This window comes from Meriones unguiculatus, chromosome 12, assembly GCF_030254825.1.
Source record: "Meriones unguiculatus strain TT.TT164.6M chromosome 12, Bangor_MerUng_6.1, whole genome shotgun sequence".
NCBI lineage: Eukaryota > Metazoa > Chordata > Mammalia > Rodentia > Muridae > Meriones > Meriones unguiculatus.
In genome coordinates this window covers 28,630,495-28,653,464 of record NC_083360.1, presented here as the reverse complement: position 1 = coordinate 28,653,464, position 22,970 = coordinate 28,630,495, and the positions used below count along the sequence as shown (strand labels likewise).

Below are 22,970 nucleotides of genomic sequence, written 5' to 3'. Positions count from 1 at the left end.
TACCTGTTGGGGGCCAAGTGGGTGACTCCATGCTGCCCTGACTGCCTGTCTCATTGCAGGGACGGGCTGCCCTACTGTGAGGCTGATTATCACACCAAGTTCGGCATCCGCTGCGATGGCTGTGAGAGGTACATCACAGGCCGCGTGTTGGAGGTGAGAAGCCTGTGTCCAGGGCTGGCACTCTGAGAGCTAAGTCATCTCGGAAAGAGCCCTAAATCCTCTAGCTGACCCCTCCCTGTGCCCAGAACCCTGAGCACACGCTAAGCCTTTTTCTGACCGTACAGAGTTTGTGTTGATGGCGCCACAGTGTGTGCAAGCTCTCTCAACCCGCTTCTATCCCACAGCCTGATGCTCGCAGCTCTCTGAGGTGTAAGCGCGCATCAGCACGTATCACACACCTCCTCGACATGGGACCTGGGATGTGCTTGACTGGTCCTCTCGTTAGGCAGGACATGCTCTGGTTGGCTGTGGTAAATGAGACTGCAGTGAACATCTTTTCCCAAGGCTACCTTCATGCTTCTAATCATGCTTTCAGATAGGTCCACAGAAACATGGATGCTGGCTCAAAACTGCAAACGCTTGTACAATTGGTGGCAGTTGCTTGCTTTTCAGCCAGGGTCTTCTCAGCCTCTCCTGCCACCCCAGCCTTTGCCAACGTGGCTCTGTAAGGCTCTGCTGTTCCCTGGTCCTGAGGCAGGCTGGCTGCTTTGACTCTTCTTCATAAGTATAGCTTGCATTTCAAGTTGTTTGAGTGGATTATGTAGTAAGATTGTGACTTTTATCTCCTGCAGGTCCTATGCATCTTGTCCTGGGTAGGGAGCATAGCTGGTATTCATACAGGCATATCCTGGGTTAGGACAAAAGACCAACCTGCCTCATCCCGCATAAGCTTGGTCCAGTCCCCATCCACTCTCCCCCTGCTTGCCCCTTCTGCCTTCTCTGGAGTTTCACTCTTCCCAGGATCCTTCTATTTCCCTCTCCGGACAAAAGTTCCTCCTCAATGCCTTTTATTTTAATTATTCTTAATTTTAATTTTTTTTTGAATCAGGGTCTCATGTAGCCCAATGGTGGCCTTGAACTTCTTGCACAGCTGAAGCTGACCTTGAATTCCTGATCCTCCTGCTTCCTGCTCCAGAGTGCCGTGTGCCCCCAGGAGCTTTTAAAACAGCTTAAATGGTGCCTATTAAAAAGAGCATCTGCCAGAATCAGCCTGGAGTGAGGCCCCGGGGACTGCTGCAGCTGTGACAACTGTGTGCCTTCACCTCATTTGACCATCCACCTGGCCTCCCTGACTCTCACACAGTGTCCCTCACCGTAGCACTCTGAAGCCTGCACTCTGCTGTCCCACTGAGGACCTCAAGCTCAGGAAACCATGTCTGTCTTCCATTGTGGACCTGGGGCTCTCTCCTCTCCCTTATATCTTGGCACCCGTCACCTAGCTGACCACACAGCTGTCCCTCTTTCTTAGAGGTAAAAAAGACTCTAGAGCTCAGCCAGGTGTGAGGAATCCTCCTGCGTAGCCTCACTTGAACACGGACTGCCCTAAATCTCCTAACCTCTGCCAGAGAGCGTACCTTGGGTAGCAGGGTAACCTAATCTTGTCTCACCAAGTTGTGACCTTGTGGGCTGATGTGGGTGTGTCCAGGCTCCATCTCTGCCATTGCCACTGTGACTAAAAGCACATTTAAGGACCTGGACCACTTCACTGCAGAGGTTAGCACACACCCTCACCTAGAAAAGCTAGCCTGGGCAGGCAGATCTGGCCCAGTACCGAAAGCAGGGCTGTGAGAGGGTTGGTGAGGCTTGAGCTATGACATGTCCTATGTCACAGCTTTGAGTTGTACCAGGATAATACACGGGGCGGGGGGTGGGAGTGGGGCTGCTTGTGAGACCATGGGTGTCCCTCATCTGTAGTGAGAGCAAGGCGAGTACATGATCTCATCTTTAGACTGAACATCCTTGTTGGGTGACTCTGGGCCGAGTGCAGAAGTTGGGACTGGGTACTGTGAAGCACTACTCCGTCTGGACTGTGGAAAGAGGCTGTCCTAGCTGACAGAATCTGGGCAGTCCTGGTTCTCCTCCGCAGTCTACCATGGAGGAGAAAGGGCTTCCCAGGGGTTGCATGCTTTTGGCTTTGCCTTCTCTGGGGGCGAGTGTGCTGCAGCAGTGGCGGTGGTTAGTGGAGGTGGCGCAACGGAGTCGCTGTGCTGCTGGCTCTGCACAGCTCTGAGCATCCTCCTGGCGGGTGTGAGGTGGGAGCTGCGGGTGGAGACAGCCAGCTCTGCAGAAGGGAGCAGCGCTGCAGTGGCACTGCCTGAAGCTGGGCCAGGCAAGCTGGTGCCCGGCTGGTGAGACTGGGCTCTTGGGGAACTCGCAGGAACGAGTGACTTATTGGAAGAAAGAAAGAAAGAAAAAGGACAAGAGTGCGGAGGCTGGCTGAGGGCAAGGGTGACACCCTCGGGGCAGGTGGTCCAGGCTCGTGCGCTGAGAAGGGCTGGGGACAGATCCTGTACAGGTAGGAAGCCTGGCAGAGCTGGCAAGAGCTGTGCTGAGCCAGGTGGGTGGGCTGCTGGAGGTCCTCACAGTCCCTCTTGCCGCTAAGATCATCTTCAGCCCCCAGCTGTTCTCTCTGTAAAGCCTAAGTGGGAGCCTCCTGTGTTCCCCCACAGAGGCTCATTTGTGCCATGACTGCGTGAGCCCGGCACGGTGCCATCTTAAGCTCTTGGTGCCAGCAGCACTGTCTGGGAAATGTGTGTTCCTGGTGATGGGGAGGGGGTACTCCTCCCTCCTCTTATCCTTTGTCACTCTTGTCACTGACAGCAGTTCTGCTCAGTGGGGACCTATGGGAGCACAGGAGGGGCACTAGCAGAGATGGACAGGTGAGAGCAGAGGACTGTGTGGGTGATGAGGCAGAGCTCACACCTGGCTACAAGGCCACAGACCTGAGGTGGCTGAAGTCTACTCACAGAGAGTGGCAGTTTGCTGGGGGGTTCGTGCGTGAGGCATGCCTATAGGGAGTCCTTTGGAGCTGGGTATAGGAGAGAGGTGTGGAAGGAGGGGGGTGTTCCTGGCAGTGCTCAGAGCCTACTCCTTAGCTAGCCACCCTATAAGCCCTATTTCCTCTCACTGCAAAGGGAGTGAGCAGGGTGTGGGGGTGTAACTAGGCTCCACTCTTTTAACCCTGATGGGTCTCGCTTTCAGTGCAGTTTTATACCTATGGCTATTGTCATGGTAACATGAAGCCCAGGTCCCTCTAGGACCACTAATTAATTCCTTCTTCACTTCTTCCCTTCCTCCATTCCCCTTTTCTTTCCTTCTCCATTCCTGGTATTAACTCCTATGGGACTCACTGTGTCCCACTGTGAGCTGGGGGCTGGCTTCACAGAAACGAAGTAACCGGGTTCCTGCTGTGAAGGATGTCTGTAAGAGAGGGGACTGTCCAGGCCACTCTGCCCCGGGTCAGGACCCACACCAACATTTTGGTTTTCGAATGCCATCTCCTGTCACGGCAGGATGTTAATTTCAGTTGCCCACTTCTGTATTCCCCTGGGAGCATTCCTTGCCACTCCATGGGCATGTGCTGTTTACTACTGGCAGAGAACAAACTGTGTTTTCAACTAGTTGGGGGCATTGAAAAGCTGAAGACCGCAATGAAGACAGCATCTCAAGCCCTTAAAACGAGTGTACTTATTTTCAAAAGACATACTGGCTTTTGTAAAAATAAATAAAAATTGCTCCCAATGAATGCTGACACCTAAACTGTTCAGCATTTAGGAGTGATATTTTTGTATTTCACCTACACACATACGCACACAAACACAGAGGCAACCCACAGACTTTCACATGGATGCAATACACAAGGCACACGGCAAGGCACACAGCATGCCACACACAAGCACACATACACAGAGATATAGGCATTTATTGCATACAGACAACTGACACAAGCATACAAACACACAGATACAGGCACGAGTGGGTATTCCACTGTAGGCTGGGATTCTCAACTGTTCCTACATGGGTTTGGCCAGGACTCTCTGTCCCCAGGGAGTACTTATGTCTAACCATAGGCCTATGTTTCCCCTCAGATGCATCCCTAGGTGGGCCCTAGGGGGGTTGTATGGGTGGATGGTGCAGCTTCCCAAGATGACTTCCTAAGTGGAATTGATGGTGAGGATTAAGAGGGGAGGAGGAGAGAGGGGCAACCAGTGGGATTGGCATGTCAGTAATGGATCCTGAGATGTGAGGAGCCAGTGTGGTGATAAGGGGGTGGGGGTGAGCCTAGGGACAGAGCCAAAGTCTGGGGAGGGACTCCAGGGCTTTTCTGGACATGCACTAACTTGACTCTCCCTTTGGTAACAAGTGGTTCCCACAAGGTCGCAGGTGGAAAAGCCCCAGGGACCCAGTGCTGAGGCAGCCACCAGGTACCTCTGAGCTGCTGGCACCTGCTCTGGGACTTTGATTCCTGGTATTGTAAATTTCATTTCCTCATTGCACCATGGCACTTAGGACTTTTAACATCTGGATTCAGTATTGGGAATTCACGAGCAATTTGCAAATCAGGCATGGTGGCACCCACCTGGAATACCAGCATTCAGGAGGTGGAGGCAGGAGACTTGCAAGTTCAAGGCTAGTCGGTGCTGCAAAGTGAGACTGTCTCTACAGACCAAAGGCTGGGATATAGCTCAGTGGGAGAGCAATTGCCCAGCAAAGGCAAGACACTGAGTTCAAACCCAACACTGCAAAAATGAACAAGAATAAAGGCATGTATACTTTTGAGACTGGCCAAGGAATGCCCCGGGCTCCAAGCAGCTACCTGCAGGCCTGCTCTGCTTTCCATGAGGCAACTGAAGGAGAACCCAGGGGCAGCAAGCGGCACATCCAGGTCCCTAGGTAACCTGCTCTATCAGACCCTATGGTTGAGTCTGAGGAGCAGGGTACTGGCCTCAGATGTTAGGAAGGTCTGGATTTCAGCTGGTGGGTGAGGAGTGGCCCCTTGCTCCAGCCTGTGGAGGAGAAGTGGCAGTGTCTCAGGGCATGAGGCTTCTACCCTACCTTACTCCCACTGACCCTTTCTGCAGGGCTGCTGGGGACCATCCTTGGAGCCCTGTCCACTGGCCTGGTCCTGCTGGGGCTGCAGGGGCTCTGTGTCCCTGTGGGTTGCTCATATCTCCATTGCCAGCTTTGGTCTATTTTGTTGTTGTTGTTGTTACTTTGTTTTTCAAGACGGGGTTTCTCTGTGTAGCCTTGGCTGTCCTGGACTCACTTTGTAGACCAGACTCACAAAGGTCTGCCTGCCTCTGCCTCTTGAGTGCTGGGATTAAAGGCGTGCGCCACCGCACCCGGCGCTGGTCTGCTTTGCTAAAGATGATGGTTGCCTTTTGGAAGGCTTAAGATTTTTCTGAAACCACACCCTGCTGAAACCTCTTGGGCTCCTGATGTACACACTGTTCAGATCTGAGCCATCTTGACCCTCAAGCAGGCAAGGGACTAGGCCAGGTGTAGTGGCCCAGATGTTCAGTGCTGAAGCAATCTACTCTTGGTGCTTAGGTATTCTTGTGGGTAAACCCTGCTTGGGCAGATGCCTGGAAGACCTCTCGCTGTGAGGGAGACACAGTGGCAGTGGGCCATGGCATCAGCAGCAGAGATACATGGCTGACAGTGACAAGAGCACCGCCAGGGGTCAACCTCTTCCAGCTGCAGAGGGAGCCCAGACTGTGCAGTTAGTCACTGGGAATGGCTTAAAACACACAAACGCATCCCAGGCTTCTATGGTCAGTGTGCAAACTTCTGCTCACTAGTACCATAGCTTCCCCATCCCCTCCAAGAAACCTTCCCGTTAGACAGACAGTCACAGGTACTGTCCTAAGTCCACAGTCCGTTGTCACCTGTGGCTTCTGTGTCACATCTCTGGTTCTCTAGTCCTCCTAGGCTTTGTTTCCTGTCAATGGTTAGAACCTTCCCTGCTGTACCAAATGCTGCTGCTGGGGCCCACCATGGCCACCTTGGTTTCATGGTTTGGCTTAAGTGTTAGGAGCCTCCACACAACAGGGCCAGAGCTTCTACCTCCAAATTCCTCCCTTCATGGGTCCAAAGTCTGAAGGTTGATATTTGTGATTGCCAACCTGTGTAGCTGTCACCTATTCAGTGGCTGCTACTGTCGTCGCAAGGCTCCCTCCCTATCCCTTATTGTTATAGCTGTCTTAGCTACTCCTGTGATAGACCTGCCCACCTCTACCATAGCCTCTGCCTTCTTCAGAGTAACCAGGACCACCTCCCCCTAACCACCGTTGTTAGCAAACTCATTAGAGCCATCGACACTGACACCATACTCACCAACACTATGGTCACAGGATATTTCCCGCATGACCAAGATTGTCCTTGCCACCCAAGTCACCAGCGCAGCCCCTGTGCCAGAGTTTCCAGAACCATGTGGGCCTACATGAAGCACTGGCCATGAGGCATTAGCAGGGCTCATGTCTCTACTTTCTCATTCTTCACTGTGGCGGCCACTCACAGTGTGGCATTTCTGAAGGACAACCTTATCCACAGAGTCTCCGTCCTCAGAGGTGATGAGCCAAGCATTCCTTTTCCTCCTGCTGTCAGTCATGATTGCAGCCACCTTGCTCTCCCTTGCTGTGGCTTTCTTCAGTGGTGGCCAGGATGATGTCAACCAGGTCAATGGCTATGGCAGTACTGATAGTTGTAATGACAGGCGACAGAGGTGGCTTTGGCTGTGGTCATAGAAGAAAAGTTTTGGTTTTTTTTTTCCATTAAGTGGGCACCCAGTCTTCGAGAACCTTCTCTCAGCTGTCTTTGGTCTCACTGTTCTTTTATATGCATCGTGTGGCCTTGCAATTCAGGGCTTCATCCGCCTCCTGCCCTGTAGTCAGTGTTCCTTGTGGTTCCTCAGACATTCAGAAGTGGTTTCAAAGGCCCGCCCTCCAATAAGAGCTCGCTTCCATTCCTGTTCAGCTTCTTTAGGACCCTGACTTAGACCTGACAGCAGAGAGATGAGAGCTTTCGGTGATACCTCCTCTGCCACATCCATAGGCAGAAAGTGCCGTTCCTTCTTCTCTGGGCCGTGTCTTGTTGAGCCACAGCAGCTCCTTACCTATTCTGCATCCCGAGCCCTTACTAAATCTATGGCTTACGAAGCCATCCTCATCTTCAGCTTGTCTTCCCGGGCTTCTGCCAGTGCCCTTTCCTGAATGAGAGCTTTTGGTAGGTCTTGTTGAAGTCTGATTTCTGTTTGTCCTTCTGCTGTTCGTGGTTCTGCTGTCCAATCTAAGTCTCCATCCAGGCTAATGTGGGCTTTCTGCAAGGTTTTCTTTGGATGGCTTTGCTGTTTTGCATCTTGCAGTTAGGCCTTGGCATGTTTATGGAACTCTTGTACTTGGGAGTGACATGCAGAGGGGAGTGGCCATGTGTACCTGGACACACTTCCACAAATCAGACACGCTCAAGCTGGGAACACACTCAGCCTCTGTGGACTTGTCCCAGTCACAGCAGGATACTCACCCTCTAACTGTTCCTCTCACTTGCACATGGATAAACCCAGGTCTGGCTCCTCTGTGCTGGCTTCTCTTCCTTGCTGTTCAGACTGTCTGTGTCTCTCTCACTCTCTCTGTCTCTTTCTCTATCTCTGTGGCTTTGGTCTCTCTTTGTCTGTCTGTGTCTGTGTGGGCCTCTCCTCCCAATGTGCTTATATCTCTGTGTATGGAGCATGTGTGGTGTGCCTGAAGAAAACATCAAATAGCGAGGAGATGGAGGTACAGGTAATAGTGAGCTGCCTGGCTTGGGTGCTGGGAACTGAACTCAGGTCCTCTGGAAGATCCACAAGCTCTGCTAACCCCTGATTCAGCTCTCCAGCCCTGAGCCTAGTGCTTCAGAAACTGTTCCCACCAGCATTCTCTGTCCCTCTCAATTCACACATGGACACAGGTGGCAATACAGGGGTTGTTAACCCTGGGGCTGTCACAGACCTGCTGGGGAAACTTGTGGGGAGCAGGAAGAGGATGCATAGAAAAGTCACACACTGGGGAACATAAATTCTGGCAATGAGATGATTTTTCCAAAAATACAGTCATTTTCAACCTTTGCCCAAAACACAGACCACCACCACCCTGCCCACTCACTAAGCTGTCTATTATAATCACCAAAATGACCCAGACCTTTATCCTGTCATTTAGGCTGTCATTGGGTATGACCCAGGCATCCTGCCCTGCTAGCAAAGCCCAGTGTGTTCTGAGAGGAAAAAGAATGAAGCTGCACATTCACCAAGCAGTGAAAAATGGATCAGAAGAGATGAGCTTAGGAGGCGTGGGGGAGACCCCTATGAAGGAGGTGGCTTTGGGAGGAAGCAAGGCCTTTGGTGAAGCTGAAAGGTCCAGAAGACACCCAGGTCGCAGGGTTAACAAGAACAAAGGCCAGGACTAGGGTCAGCCTCCATGGATGGGATCTGTCCTCTCTGCCTTAAGGATCCCTTTGCCCAAGACATGAGCGTGGGTGTGGGCTGAGCTGATAGCTGGGAGGAAAGTTGCTGAGCAGCTGTCAAGGCCCACACAGGAGAGGAGCACATTCCGACTCTCCTTTTTCATATGCAGGGGCCTTGGCCTATTTTTTTTTTTTTTCAAGTGAAAACACAGGCAGGAGAAGGGAATGAGGAAGGTGTTCTTAAGCCACCCCCCATTTCAGGAAGGTGCCAATTAAGATTCAAGTTCAGGAGCGGGCGTGGGGCCTCTTCCCATTTTAGGATGCCGTGAGACACTGGCTTCATTTCTCACATTTAGCAGCAGGCCCACCTGCCGCACCCTGGGAACTCTTGAGGATGGTGGAAACAGCATTTTGGGATTTTTTTCTTTCTTTCTTTTTTTTTTTTTTTTTTTTTTTTTTTGGCACCGTGTAAAAGTAAGCCAGAGGCGAGAAGTTACAATTAGTGTAATCTATTTATTGTTTCAGGATTAAAATTTGTAATCTAATTTAATGGTTTTAATTTAAGAATTGCTAACCCAGAAAGTGTCAGTTGAGCAAAATGAGGAGTGCAGAGATAAAAAACAACACACGCACACACACACACACACACACACACACACACACCCTAAAACTATCCTCCTGCTCCCCATTATCAGAGAAATGAAGTTGCACAACTGGTCTCCGGAAGTCAAGGATGAGGTGGGCAGAGCTAGTTTCCTGGCCTTTGACCCCTCAGGTGCTCTGAGTGTCCCCTGTCCAGCTTGTGTAGATCTTGGATCCCATGTGCTCACCACCCAGCCTCCCCAGATGTGTGCACAGGGCAGACAGCCACCCTGCATGCTACGGCCCGCAGGTGGCTACACTTACCTACCTTGTGCTTTCTGCAGGCCGGGGAGAAGCACTATCACCCTTCGTGCGCGCTATGCGTCAGGTGCGGCCAGATGTTCTCAGAAGGCGAGGAGATGTACCTGCAAGGTAAGCCGTTCGGATGTCGCTTTAGTGTGCGCTCTGCTGGGGGCGAAGCTGGTCATGATGCTGCTAGCAGCCACCGCTGCCACATACATACAGACTGTGGTCTCTACATGCCACCGCCACAAGTGAGGGTGTCAGCAAACCTGGGTAAGCGAGATCAGCCTGCCGAAGAGCAGCCAGTGCGGTCCAACCGCTGTCCATCAGACCTCATCCCCACTTGAGGATTCACAGACTTTTAGGAGGATTCACTCCCTGAGCCTTGGCTTGTGGTGCCTCTGTCACATTGCAGCAAGATCAGGCTTCCTTCCTAAAGTGTGGAGAGAAGTGGCTTTCATAACATTGAAAGCAGAGGAAAATTGGAAGAAAGGAGCCCTCCAATGCGTTCATGGAAACCCCAACAACTGGTCTTTAAAAAATTGTATTAAAAGGGCCAGTGAGGTGGCTCAGTGGCTACGGACACTTGCTGCAGGAACCTGATGAGCTGAGTTCCATCCCTGGAACCCAAGTAAAGGTGGAAGGAGATAACTGACTCTACAGAGCCATCTTCTCACCATGTCACACATGCCCACACACAATACCAATAAAATAAAATAAAATAAAATAAAATAAAATAAAACACAATAGTGTCAAAACACAACTTAGCCACCTTCGTGGCTATAGGTCTCATTCTAAAACCATGAAATGTTTCATTCTCTAAAATAGAATGAGTATCCCACAGCCGAGCAGAGGACATGGTGCTGTAGACCTAGTGAGGCCACAGATGGCAGGAATGACAGAGAAGTGATGGCATTGCCAGGTCACTTTCCCGCCTGAGGCAGTGTGGGAGACAGAGCAACCAACTAAAGGTGTTTGGTAGATTCACACCAGGTCACACAGGCTGCCTTAGGAGCTTGCCAGCCTAGCAGGCCTAAAGGTGAGGTTATGGCTCTCCATCCCTTTCCAGTCCTGTCTCTTGGAAAGTCAAAGAAACAGCGTGATTTCATCCCATAACTTTACTGGGAATGACGTCATCTGGGTTAAAGTGTTTGGTCAGGACCTGGTACAAGAGTTCTCTGAGAAGTCATAGCCTCTGCAACCATCTTCATTGGACATTACAGTACAGTAAACGAGAGGGGTCCTTGGGACTCCTGGAGCTGGACACCAAGCCAGTCTGTACAGCTGTCTGGCTTCTCCTCCCAGACAGTGTCTTATGGGTTGCGATTAAATTCTGATGGAGAGCTCAGTGTTCCCTCATTCCTTTCCTATTGGTTGAAAGCAGAGTGGCCCTTGTAAGGAGTAAAAATAGTTTTCTTTTCACCCTTGGGGACCCCTGTGGTGGAAGGTAGGTGAAGGATAAAAGGACATGTACAGGAAATCCAGGGTAACAGACAGTACATCTCCAGGGTGAAGCTCAGAGTTCAGCTATGGTTTGTGAGTGATGTATCACATTCTTAGCCATGAGAAAAGAGTGTCAGGAAGATGCCAAACAGAGGAAGGAGATTTTTGAGGCTGTGTGTGGGTCTTTCTGTTGCAGATGCTAGTTGCACCTCCCCAGTGATGGGACCCTGCTGACTCTCTCTCTCCATCTGCCAGGAGAGAACGTACCCTCACACACAGAGACCTCTACACAGATCTGAATTTCCCCTCTGCAGTGGCCTCCTTTCTGTTGTATTATTCCTGAGTTTTCTGGGTCCCTAGGTAACCAGCTCAAAGTGATCCTTCTACCACAGAGGCCATGGGGGTCACGTGGTGCTGCTTGGTCACATGTTGGGATAGCATGTTCTGAACCCCTTGATCTCAAGGGGGAAACCATGTTATCCTAGTTCCATTTCTGCTGTCATGATAAAATGTCCCGATCATAGAGGAGGAATGGCTTAATGGCTCATGATTCCAGGTTGGTCTGTTATGTCAGGGAAGACAAGGCAGGAGCCTAAAGCTGCCAGACACACCCACAGTTGATATCAGAGAGACGTGAATGCATGCATGCTCCTTGCTTGCTTGGTACTCAGCTAGCCATCTCTGCTCTTACACAGTCCAGGACAATAAGCCAGGGGATGGCCCTCCCCCCATGATGGGTTGAGTCATCTTACAGTAATTAAAATGTAACCCTAACCTGACCCAGACAATTCCTCGGTGAAACTCTCTTCACAGATGAGTCTATGTGTATTGCATTGAGAGTGAAAGCTAGCCAGCTCATGCATCTATGGTGGGGACCCTCACTGAAAGCAGGGCAAGGCTTGTCACCAGAGGTGAACAAGGAATGTCACCAGACAGCAAGGGTAGGCTAAAACATGGGGATCAGAGGTCACAGACTGGACAGAGGTCACAGCCTGGTCTAAGCTAGAGCTTAATTAAGGAGCAAGGAGCCTGTGCCTCCAAGTTCCTATCTAGTTCTGGGAAAAGATAGGTGATACAGGCCGGCCCACCCTCCAGGGCAGCAAGCCAGAGGATGCTGGTGTGAGACCAAAAGATCCAGATATACCAGCAGAAAGGCTGGGAGTGCTTCTTAGACGAGGTGTGGGCAGGAGTGGCTTGGCCATGGATGAATGGGTGAATAGGAAGGTAGAGATCCTGTTGAGAGCCTACATCCAAGCTGAGGGTGACAGAGAACTGGTTGAGCCTGGCGAGCTGGTCCTTACCAGACTAGATGCAGCAACAGGAAAAAGCTTACCCCTCAAGCTCTGCCCAGGTTGATTGAGAGGCTTACCTTCATCCCAGGGCAGGTGACAAAGGAACATTGGCATAAGCGGGAGGCCAAGGACTATCAATAGGGTGGGCATGATCAGTGGGCTAATGAGGGTGGATGAAATGGTTGACATTTCATCTCCCTGGCCACTTACTCTTTCTCCTGGTGTCGTCAGGGCAGCTGAGCAGGCCTAGGCAGGGGACAGAGCTGGAAGCAGCTGCATCTGCTGTGTACTGCCCACAGACCAATAACTGGGAAACCACAGAGAGGCATTCTGATCTGTGAGTGTCAGACAGGCCTCCCTTTTCTGAGGCAAGCCCTGGGATGATGTCAGATGTGACAGTCTCGTCCCCATTGTCGCCTGTTGTTCCCAAGGCGAGATCCTGAGAATCAGGCCAGCCGCTCTGGCTGCCCAGTGGGAGGTCCTCGGCAGAGGTTCCACTGTAAATGTCAATGGAGCCCTCAGACACAGGGACAGCCAATGCCAAGCACGGCTCATGGGACAGTGGCTTGGGGACACGTGCTCACATGAAAGTGCCCTCATCTCAGGAAACAAAGATTCCCTTTATGACTCTGGGCTGCTCCAATCATTGCAGTGAGGCCTGTCAGGAATTTCTATGGCATGGAGTCCAGGCTGCCCTCTCAGGCATGGGTTTTCCACACAGCAATGGGGATCTGGCCAGGCTAGTGGCACTGAAGCCTATGGTCAGGACCTTGTGTGGAACTCCACCATGCCTGGCCACCCCAAGGTCCTCTGTTTGGTACCTCACACCTGCTCTCCATGAATCTGGTGTCTGACATGTTGCTGATGTTGTGATTGGAGCTCTGGCAAGTGTGGGTGCTGTGACTCTCCTGGTGTCTTGGCCATGACAACTTCTTTCCCATGCCTGCCTCTGTACTTGATGTTACCTCTGAGATCACCCCCTCTGGCCACCTTAGGCTGGGCTATGTGTTGAGCCTGAAACCCGTGCTGCTGCCCACTGGAGTAACTGGCCCACACTGGGAAATTCTCCCCTTTCCCTCATATTATTACTTCACATGGGCCAACGTGCTTCGGTGCAGGGGCGACCCTCTCAGTGTCACAGACAGGAGGCATGGGGTCTGTTCAAAGGGTATTGAGCAGATATTCATGCACGGACCCCACATCTAGGACTACCCTCTGATCTCCTCCTCTTGGGAATCTGTCCACAGGCTCCTCCATCTGGCATCCTGCATGTCGACAAGCAGCCAGGACTGAAGACAAGAGCAAGGTTGGTGAGATGTGTGGCTTCCCTGTGTGTCCTTCTCCACATGCAGGTCAGAGGGAGAGACACAGGCCAGCTTCTCATGCTTCTTCACACTTCTCAGCCAGGCCTCAGAGGCATCATAGGTCAGCTAGGTTCAAGGAACAGAGGGCCATAAGGTGGGGGAGCAGACAGGTCAAGGAGCTATCGTGTGGGTCTAATGGGGCCCCAAGGAGACCGGATGGCCCAGCCTTAATGACTTCCTTGTCCAGTCAGTGAAAAAGATAGCCATGACAGTTTGGGGGACCACAGATAGTCCCTATAGTGATTGGAAAATTTGCAGGTCTAAACCGCACCTTGGCTTGACAGTTCCCACACACTCACAGTAATGGCTGGCCTGACTGCCACAGGGCCAGTTCTTGAGGGCAGGGTGGTCAGAATACCAGCAAGTCCCAATACAAAGCTCCCACTGTCTTCTCTCTGTGGAGATGGGCATGTCACTCTCCTGCACAGATGCAGGACAGGGCATGAAGAGCACTGCCCACCAGGCAAGCTCTATGTCTGAGATTTCACAGGGGTTCCAGCAAGGGAGGTGTGTGGCTCACTGGGCCCACATGTTAGGACAGCTGTTCCCCTGTGGCCTGAGGTTCTTGCCCTAGGGCACAGGTTGGTCTTCATAACATGGCTATGCGTACCCTGGGCTGACCAGGTGAGGCCAGCTCTCCCTGACTACAGCTGCTGCTGAGGTGACCTCCTAGGAGCTGAGAGCAAAGGTCAGCCTCTAGGAAGGGCCAGGTTCTGAGCCCCACAGATGTCCTGCTGTGGGACAGGCTGCAAAGGTATGGCCAAGAGATGGAGAGACAATAGGCACCCTGGGTGGGAAGGAAGCACAGCGTTTGGAAGGTGCTAGAGCCTGTACAGAGCGGGAGTGAGTTCCAGGGAGGCGCCTTCCTCCTTGGATAGTTAAGGTACGGAACACAAAGAGGAGGAAGGAAAAATGAAGAGGATTGGGAGGGGTAAGAAGAGGAAAAAAACAAATAAAAAAAAAAAAAGGAGGAGAAAGGGATTATGGAGGAGGAGGAGGAGGAACCCAAGGAGAAGGAGGAGGAAGTCCAGTTGTAATAACAGGAGGATAGGCGGGCAGCAGGGAGGAGCCGGAGGCCAGGGAGGCAGTGGGTGGCAGGACTCTTGGCTGGATCCTCTCAGCAGCTCTGCCTTTGGCTGGGAGGAGTTTATACACCCCTCCTCTGCCCAGCCCCACGACACTGTATTACTCAGCCTCACTGTGCTGTCATCCTGTTAAGTCTTTGCTGTGGCTTTCCAGGTAGGAGGCCAAGGAGCAACCTCACATTGTATGCTCTGTTTTCCCCAGTGTCTGATTCTCTCTGCAAACTGTGCATCTGCCAGCCAGGATATCCCTGCCCGCAGTCATGACCAGTGAGGATGTGACCAGAGTCTGACTCCATCTTGTTGGCAGGGTCTCTTGTTCTGCCCAAAGGCTCAGCAGAAGGACAGAGCCTGGCATGCTCAGAGGCCCCAGGCATATTCTCACACATGCATATGCTCAGGGAAGCATCCTAACCTGGGACTGAACTAAGAGAGAGAGCTGATACTCTGCTCACCTCCCTTCCCCCAGCCAGGCTCAAGGAAACAGCAGCTGCAGGAAACAGCAGCCTTCCTCACTTTCTGTCCATTCTCTGGACAGATGGAGGGCCCTGAGGACTGGGGGGTGCCAGGCCATGGAAGAAGGCAGCCTTGTTTTCCCCAGGCCTGGGCAGGAGGGCTCTGCTTCCAGGGCTCTCTGATCTGTACAGCTTTTGAAGCACGTAGTTTAGAAATGAAGGTCGCCTCCTTCAGCTAACAACTGGGGCAGAGGCTGAGCAGCCTGAGACCAGCTGCCTTCTTGGTGTTGAGCCCAGGCTCCCTAGGGCTGGCTGCTAGCTGGTCTGGCCTGGGGATAGAGGGAACAGACTGTTGCTTCCCATGAGAGCAGCTCCTGAGTAAGCATAGCCAGGCAGGCCTGGTTAGCTTAAAAAGACTCCTGTCCCTGAGGAACACAGCATGGAACACAGCACCTGTGTTATTGACCCTTGAATCCTGCACTGAGTAGAGACAGCACCTTCTTTGTACTAGTGACAAGAAATGGCTTGCCTGTCCTGGACTTGTAGTCACCAAAACAAATGTCCCTTGGGGTAGGTCCTTGGACATCTCCCGAACACTCATGGGACTCATTCTCCAGTAAGACCCTGGCTCTTGATTGGTCTATCCAAGCAGGGCCACACCAGTAGAACAAAACACAGATCTTCCTTGCTGTATGGAAATCCACCCCAGTTGTGTAGCTGTCCTTCCTACACCTAGGCAGGAAATATGTTGTGGACAAGAACCACAGGTTACAGGGTCCTGAGCATCTGTACATATGTACAGAGAACATTGGGAGATGCAGTGATGACTGCCCAGACCCACACACAGGCAGCATGGCATCCTTAGCACAGCACCTGGCACCCACTGGTACCATGGCATCTTTAGCATGGCATCCTTAGCATGACATCCAATGCTTACAGACATCATGGCATCCTTAACACAGCACCCAATATTCACAGACATTATGACATCTCTAGCATAGCACCTTATGTCCACAGTTATCATGGCATCCTAAGCATAACACCTGGCACCCACCATGTGTTTTAGAAATTCTGTACCCAGAACTAAGGGGTAAATGAGGCCCGTGGAGTCCCTTTTCTGGGTACCATTTTTTAAAAATTTATTTATTCACTTTACATCCAGATTGTAGCCCCCCTCCTCTCCTCCCAGTACCCCCCTCACACACCCCTCCTTCTATTCTCCTCTTTTCTTCTCCTCAGAGAAGGGGAAAGTCCCTCATGGGTACCAACCCAGCCTGGCACATTAAGATGCTGTAGAACTAGGTACATCCTCTCCTACTGATGCCAGACAAGGCAGTTAAGTTAGGGGAAGGGAATCCAAAGGGAGGCATCAGAGGCAGAGAGCACCCCCTTCTGCTCCAGTTGTTGGGGGAACCACATGAAGACCACGTTGCACATCTGCTATATATGGGCAGGGGGCCTAGGACCAGTCCATGCATGCTCTTTGGTTGGTGGTTCAGTCTCTGCGAGCTCCCATGGGTCTGGGTCTTATCTCTGTGTGTGGGAACAGGTCAGTGCCACATGACCCTGGGGAGGGTAGAACTGAGGGTCACTGTGGGGTTTGGTGGGACAGACTTCAGGTCAGGGGTAACAGGGGTGAGGGCAGGATAGTGCCCATCTTCTCACTCTGGTGACAGTCACCTCAGCTCTTCTGCCTGTCTCCTCTGCTGATAAGTGAGTCAGGTTCTGTCCTCTACCCTCCCCTACATAGCTGGGCACTGAGCAACAGGAGGGATCACATCACCTCAGAGTGACTGGAGCCCATGGCACAAAGAGAGCTGAGAGGGGTCATCTCTGCCTGCTCTCTGGGCCTGCCTCAGATATTCTGCTGGCATGACCAGTGAGGAACTTTGCCCTGAATACCACACTGGTCTGCAGTGCATGCCAGGAACAGCAGGCTCCTATCTTGGTATTTTGCCACTTTACAGAGAAGGGAGCATTTTCAAAGTGTGAACTTCAGGCAGGCATCATCCAGGGTCAGTAGAACACAGTAGCCACCTGGCCTTGCACTGCTAGAAGAACAGGCCCTGTCTTACAGGCATCAGTCAGGCATAAGGGAGCCACCTTCTCTACCTGTAGCAGTGTTGAGGTACGTGATAACTTAGGACTCGACAGCCAGGGCTGTGAGGTGATCCCATCCCTGTGGCCTCGGAAACCTGTGGTCCTAGGGGTTGGGCAACCCCTCTGGAGTTGGCACCTGTCAGTTTTGTTCCAAGCTGAGATTCTGAGGAAGTGAGAGGCAGAGGTTGGTATTGAAGGGTCCACAGCACAGGACCCACAGAGGGGATGGCAGCAATGGAGGGATTAAGCTTCATGCCATCCCTCCTCTCTCCCTTCTAGATGCACAGCTCTGTTTGCAGCCAGCCCTGCCCGGGCACCCTGCCCTGTGCCTTACAGGTTTGTGCCTCCTGCTGCCCTATGTGGCACGTCTGGTTCTGGTGTCTGCCTGTCCCTGCTGGTGTCATGCTGAGTGTAGGAGGAGCTCAGGAGGGGAGGCCTCCTCCAGGTCCAGCTTGGTTCTTTGGCTTGGAGGCTTCAACACTTTCCTGCTTCACAGTGACAGGAGGCAGAGTCCTAGGCCAAGGCCAGCCAGGCTGGCTCCTCCTGAGGCCTCTGTGCTTGGATTTGGTGGCAGCATCTTTTTGTTTTTCTCACACGCCTGAGTGTGTGTGTGTGTGTGTGTGTGTGTGTTATGTTTATGTTCTGAACTCTTTATGATGACCCTAAGTGATTGGCTTAGATCTACCCACCCGCCCATTTCATCTTTGTAACCTCTGTGAAAACAGGACTCCCATCTCCACAGGCTCACACTCTGAGGTCCTGGGGTAGGGCTTCAACATAAGAAATTTGAGGAAACCAACTTGGCCCTTAACAGATGTCAACTGCCTCAGGAGCAGGAACATGGCAGACTTCAGAGGCAAGGAAGAGCCTCCTGAGGAAAGTGAGGCAGGAGTGGTGGTGGGGAGGGTCACTAAAGATGCACAGTGGAGGACTTGAGGCTAAGGGAGCAGGGGCCAGAGCTCTCGCCTTCTGAGAGACAGCTACAGCTGGCAGAAATATGTTCCTCTTAGATGAGGTGAATAGGAGGCAAGGGAGACTGGGCCTGGGGTGGGGCACCAAACCAGGAGAAGGGGTGTAGAGTGGTCAGGTACATGCCCCATCTGTGAGGATGGAAGCCAGGTGTGGGGAGTGCGTCTGTGTGTGTGAGGGGAAGGAGGAGCTGGAGCTGGTGATGCAGAGGCTTGAGGGGGCTGTCTAAGGAGGGGTGGGCCACCGTCAGCAGCAGAGCCTGGGAGGGTGCCGGACGTGCAGTGAGTGACATCACACATCACTTGGTGCCAACAGAGCTGAGCCTCGGTAAGTGAGGAAGGAGCAGCTGAGAAGGGCCAGGGTCAGGTCAGGGGAGTGAAGGGTATGACTGCAGGGTGTGGCTGGAGGACTGAAGCCCATCCATGGAGAGGAATAGAGTACCCGTGAGTAACAGGGTCCCTGTGCCATGGAGATCAAGAGGTTGCTAGACAGGCCCACTCGCCTCCATCCTCAGAGACAGGATCACCTCACCCCAGCATCCCTTGGGATGTCCTGAGCTTTCAGTGAGCGTCAGGTTGTGGACACCTCACTTCATCCGTGGCCTGCTGTGTTTATTGTAGCGTCAGTTGTCTACCCAAGCCTCTATGTTTGTTCTGACACTTCCCTCAACCCACACAAAGGGACACACTACTTGCTGAGCTCACTGGCATCCCTGCCTGCACCCTGAAGATGCCTCCAGAAGGTTCCCGGCAGTGACACTTCAGGTCAACCTGTACAACTCTGTTCTAGGAAACCAGGACTTCCTCGGAGAGCATTGTCTCTGTGCCGGCCTCCAGCACGTCCGGGTCCCCAAGCCGTGTGATCTACGTAAGTCAGGGCCATGGAGAGTGCTGTGGGGTAGTGGTGGGGTCACCACTGGGCCAGTGCTGTGGGGGCTGCAGAGGCTGCTGAGGATCATCACTCAGCACTGCACTGGGGAAGAAATGGGTGCCGAGTCCGAGAGTGACTCAAAACCTGAGCCCTGGACATATCCGTGTGGCCCAGTAAGGCCCCTGGGAAGTTATCCCCAACTGGCTGTTGGTGAGAGGGAGAGCCTCATGTAGAGATCTGGTCATAACATTGCAGGAGGGGCATGGCTGGCCTGCACTTAGAGAGAGACAAGGCCATGGGAGGGAAGGATGCTGTGGGGCTGAGCCACTGTGCAGATCCATACTAGTGAACACAGGTTCCTGCTCAACTCTCCAAAAGAAGTGCCTTGGAGAGGCGCATGTGTGTGCCTCTGTGCATGCATGTTCTTGTACTTGTGCATGCCAGCATGTGTGTGTGTGTGTGTGTGTGTGTGCGCATGTGTATCTGTATGTACACACATGAGAGCATCTATATAAGTATAAAAGATTGGACCCATTAAGGAGTTGTTAGAACAGTTGCCTCCTAGGCCAGCTGAGAGACAGGAGGGTATTGGTGTTACACCACTATGTGTGAGTGATGAGGTTTGTCATTGAAAGTCCCAGGGCATAGCATGAAGGGCAGCCAGCTGGGAAGCTCCAGGACTGGGGGTGGAGGGAAGGCAGGGGACAGGAGCAACTCACTTTTGCCATCCTTTCCTGGCTATATTGGCCGGGCCTTGGATCTTTGGTAGCATGGTAGGGAAATGAGGTTCACTCTCCCTCACTTGTCTTTTCAGCCCACATCTTCCCATAATGATTGGCAGAGGGTCACCCTGGTGGTTGCTAATAGCAAGTGTCTTTCCTGAGGTCACTGGGGTCACAGTGTAGAGGGAAAAGGTAGCAGGGCTCTCTGAGGATACTTGTGCTAAGTCTCAGCCTGTGCCTGTGTGGTCTGGGGTCTTTCTGTGTACCCTAGGCAAGGCATTTCCCTCTATGAGCCTCTGATATATCCTCCATAAGCTGGGGCGAATCCAACCCCACCATCCAGGGCTCCCTGAGGCTTGGCATGGGAAACTCCCTGTACAGTTCCAGGTCCAGAAAAGGGACTGAGAACATGCCAACTCTCAGTGTCATTGGGCCCGCATGCAAGATCACAGACTGGGGCCTGAACAGAAAGATCTATGTTCTCGCAGCTCTGGAGCCTAGAAACCAAGGCCCAGTCTTGTTCCTCCTGAGGCCTCTCTCCTTGGTTTGTAGACAGTATCTTCTGCCTGTGTCCTCATAGAGTATGTCTGTGTTTTCCTCGTTCATCTCATATTAGAGGCAAGCATCAAGTAGCAGCAGTTCTAGAATAATCCATTTACCTAACTGCCTTATAATCATGCCTTATAACTGCCTTATAACCTTTTTCTTCCTTTCTGTTCCTGTCTCCCTGCTTTCCTTCCCTCCTTGAGACAGGGCCCCACGTAGCTCATGTTCCCCTCAAACTCCCTGTTTAACCAAGCATAATCTTGAATGTGTGGCTGTCCTGCTTCCACCGCCTGAGTACTGGGATTAGTGTGTGCCACTGTGGCTGGCAAATGCAGTTGCCAGGGATGGAATCCAGGCCTTTGTACATGCTCGGCAAGCCACTACCAACTGAGCCACACTCTAGCCCCAGCTTGTTGTTTACACAAAATAACAGCGCTCAGCAGGAAGGGGAATGAACATGATCCCCCTCATTACCGGTCCAGTGAGCCCTGCAGCTGGGTTGCAGCGACCTGTGGTTGCTTTTCTCCCAGTAAGTGTGACTTATTGTTCAGCAACAAGAAACCATGGCAAATAGTATCTTGGTACCTCTTTCTGGTGGTGGCCGTGGGCATGAGGCGAAAACACAGTCACCACACAGTATATTACCCTTGGCTGGAGCATATACACTTGCAGTGTTGTGTACGGTCATCTTAAATTTGCTTCACAGAGAGTGATGAAAAAAGGAAAAAGGAAACACACACACACACACCAATAGCCTTCCCCAATTACAAAGCTTAACCCGTTGTCAGGGAAACCATCCAAGGTCTTTGCACAGAGAAAGTAACTAATTCCACAAGCTACTTGACAACCATTGCTTGCAGCAGGCAGCTGCTGAACGGTTGGGACCAAGGTGTACAGGAAGGAGGGGACCACCCAGGACTAGGTGGCCTCCTACCCAGCACTGTGGGCTGGGTGAAGATAGCCAGGAAGGCAGGTTAATTCCCGGTTTCCTGGTTACCTGGGGTGTCCCACTGCAGCCTGAAGGACCCTCTGCAGAACATTTGGGTGAGATGTTCACAGCAATCCAGCAGTGCCTGAAGCCCAGTTGGTGGCCCAGTACTACAGAAGACAGAGGCTGGGATGCTCACCCAAGTTCTGCAGATGCCTGGCTGCTCAGCTTTAGGCAGAGGGTGACAAAGCCAGTGGTGTCCTGGACAGGTCTAGTCCTGACCTGTGGGAGGGGACATACAGTGCACAGGTCAGCTCTCACCCAAAAGAAAATCTGACCTGGATGGAAGAGAGAACTCCAAGAGCAGAAATAACATGTGTAAATGCTAATGTGTGTGTGTGTGTGTGTGTGTGTGCGCACGCGCGCGCGCGCGTGCGTGCGCACACGAATGTGAAAGAGTGCACATGTGTGGCACATGCACATATGTGCAGATCTGTAGAAGCCAGTCCTGGTGTGCAAACAGATGTGCCAATATATGGGAATCTGTGGTGAATCAGTGGATGTAGGCTATCGTGTGGAGTGGGTGTGTTGCTGTTGCATCCCCTCATGACCTTAGGCAGGCACGCTTTGTGTGTCTCCGGCCTGTGCAGCACACCTGTGTGTGCACGCGTGGATGTGAGTAGGGGATCGTGTGCATGTACATCTGTGATGTTTGTTCATGCTATCTCCCTGTAGCCATGTTTGGTTTTAGGTCACCGCTTGAGTCTCACTGTCAGGCTCTGCATCACATTGCCGGTATACACAGTGACTGCAGTATCTGACTCCAGGGCTATCCCTGTGATCAGGTCCTTGGTCTTGCATCCCTGTACCACCTTCACTGGGGTCTTGGTGTGCCCAGACCCTCCTCACTGCTGGCTACGGAGTGGCTCTGGCCTCACATGTGGCATCAGTGTCCCACCCTCTTGCTCTCTCCTCCATCAGGCAAAGCTTGGCGATGAGATCCTGGACTACAGGGACTTGGCTGCTCTTCCCAAAAACAAAGCAATCTATAACATCGACCGCCCCGACATGATCTCCTATTCGCCCTACATCAGCCACTCGGCCATGGGGGACAGGCAGAGCTACGGCGAGGTACGGCTCTTCACCGTGCATTGCATGCTTCCTTTGGAGCCTCCTCTTACCGACAGAGTTTAGTCACTGCCACCACTCCCTGCTTCTTCGCCCCCGGATAGCATGTCCATCTTTTTCAAGGCACTCCCACTCAACCATGCCCCCTCAGGGAAGAATCGAGTCAGAGAGGGAAGGGGAGGTGCAAAGCTGGGGAAAGAGAAACACACTCTGAAAATGTCTGCATTTTCCTGGCTACCGAGTGTTTTCATGATGAGTGAAGTGTGTGCATTTTCCCCTCGTTGGACCATATGGCCTTGAGCCCACTTTTCCAGGCCAGCACCTCCTCTGTGGGTTTCTTGAGCCCATCTCTAGGCTGGCTGAACAATGCGGCTCATGATTCCCCAGTGTTCTGGAAAGCAGATGGCATCTGTCTTAGTTGGGGTTTTATTGCTGGGAAGACACAACATGAGCACAGCAACTCTTAAAAGAGGAAAACATTTAACTGGGGTTGGCTTACAGTTTCAGAGGCTTAGTCCATTATCATCATAGTGGGATATAAGGTGGTATGCAGGTAGACATGGTTCTGGAGAAGGAGCTGAGAGTTCAACATCTTGACCTGCGTGCAGGCAGCAGAAGAGACTGTGTGCCACACTGGGCGGAGCTTAAGTATATATGACCTCAGAGCCCGCCTCCACAGTGACACACTTCCTCCAACAAGGCCACACTTCTTAATAACGCTATTCCCTATGGTCAATCATTCAAACACAT

At 52.2% G+C, this 22,970-nt stretch overlaps 1 protein-coding gene across 11 annotated transcripts in view; it reads left to right on the top strand.

The window, feature by feature from the left end:
• The window catches only part of Ablim2 (actin binding LIM protein family member 2), a 120,064-nt gene that overhangs the window by 53,522 nt on the left and 43,572 nt on the right, over positions 1-22,970 (top strand). For 6 of the 11 annotated variants that reach the window (XM_060365438.1, XM_060365444.1, XM_060365441.1 and 3 more), the window contains exons 6-11: positions 60-153; positions 9,363-9,450; positions 13,304-13,362; positions 17,337-17,393; positions 18,816-18,893; positions 22,074-22,223. In XM_060365438.1, the coding sequence (XP_060221421.1) occupies positions 60-153; positions 9,363-9,450; positions 13,304-13,362; positions 17,337-17,393; positions 18,816-18,893; positions 22,074-22,223 (526 nt within the window). The remainder of the gene's footprint in view (positions 1-59; positions 154-9,362; positions 9,451-13,303; positions 13,363-17,336; positions 17,394-18,815; positions 18,894-22,073; positions 22,224-22,970) is intronic. The other 5 variants (XM_060365447.1, XM_060365445.1, XM_060365442.1 and 2 more) reach the window with 1 other exon arrangement.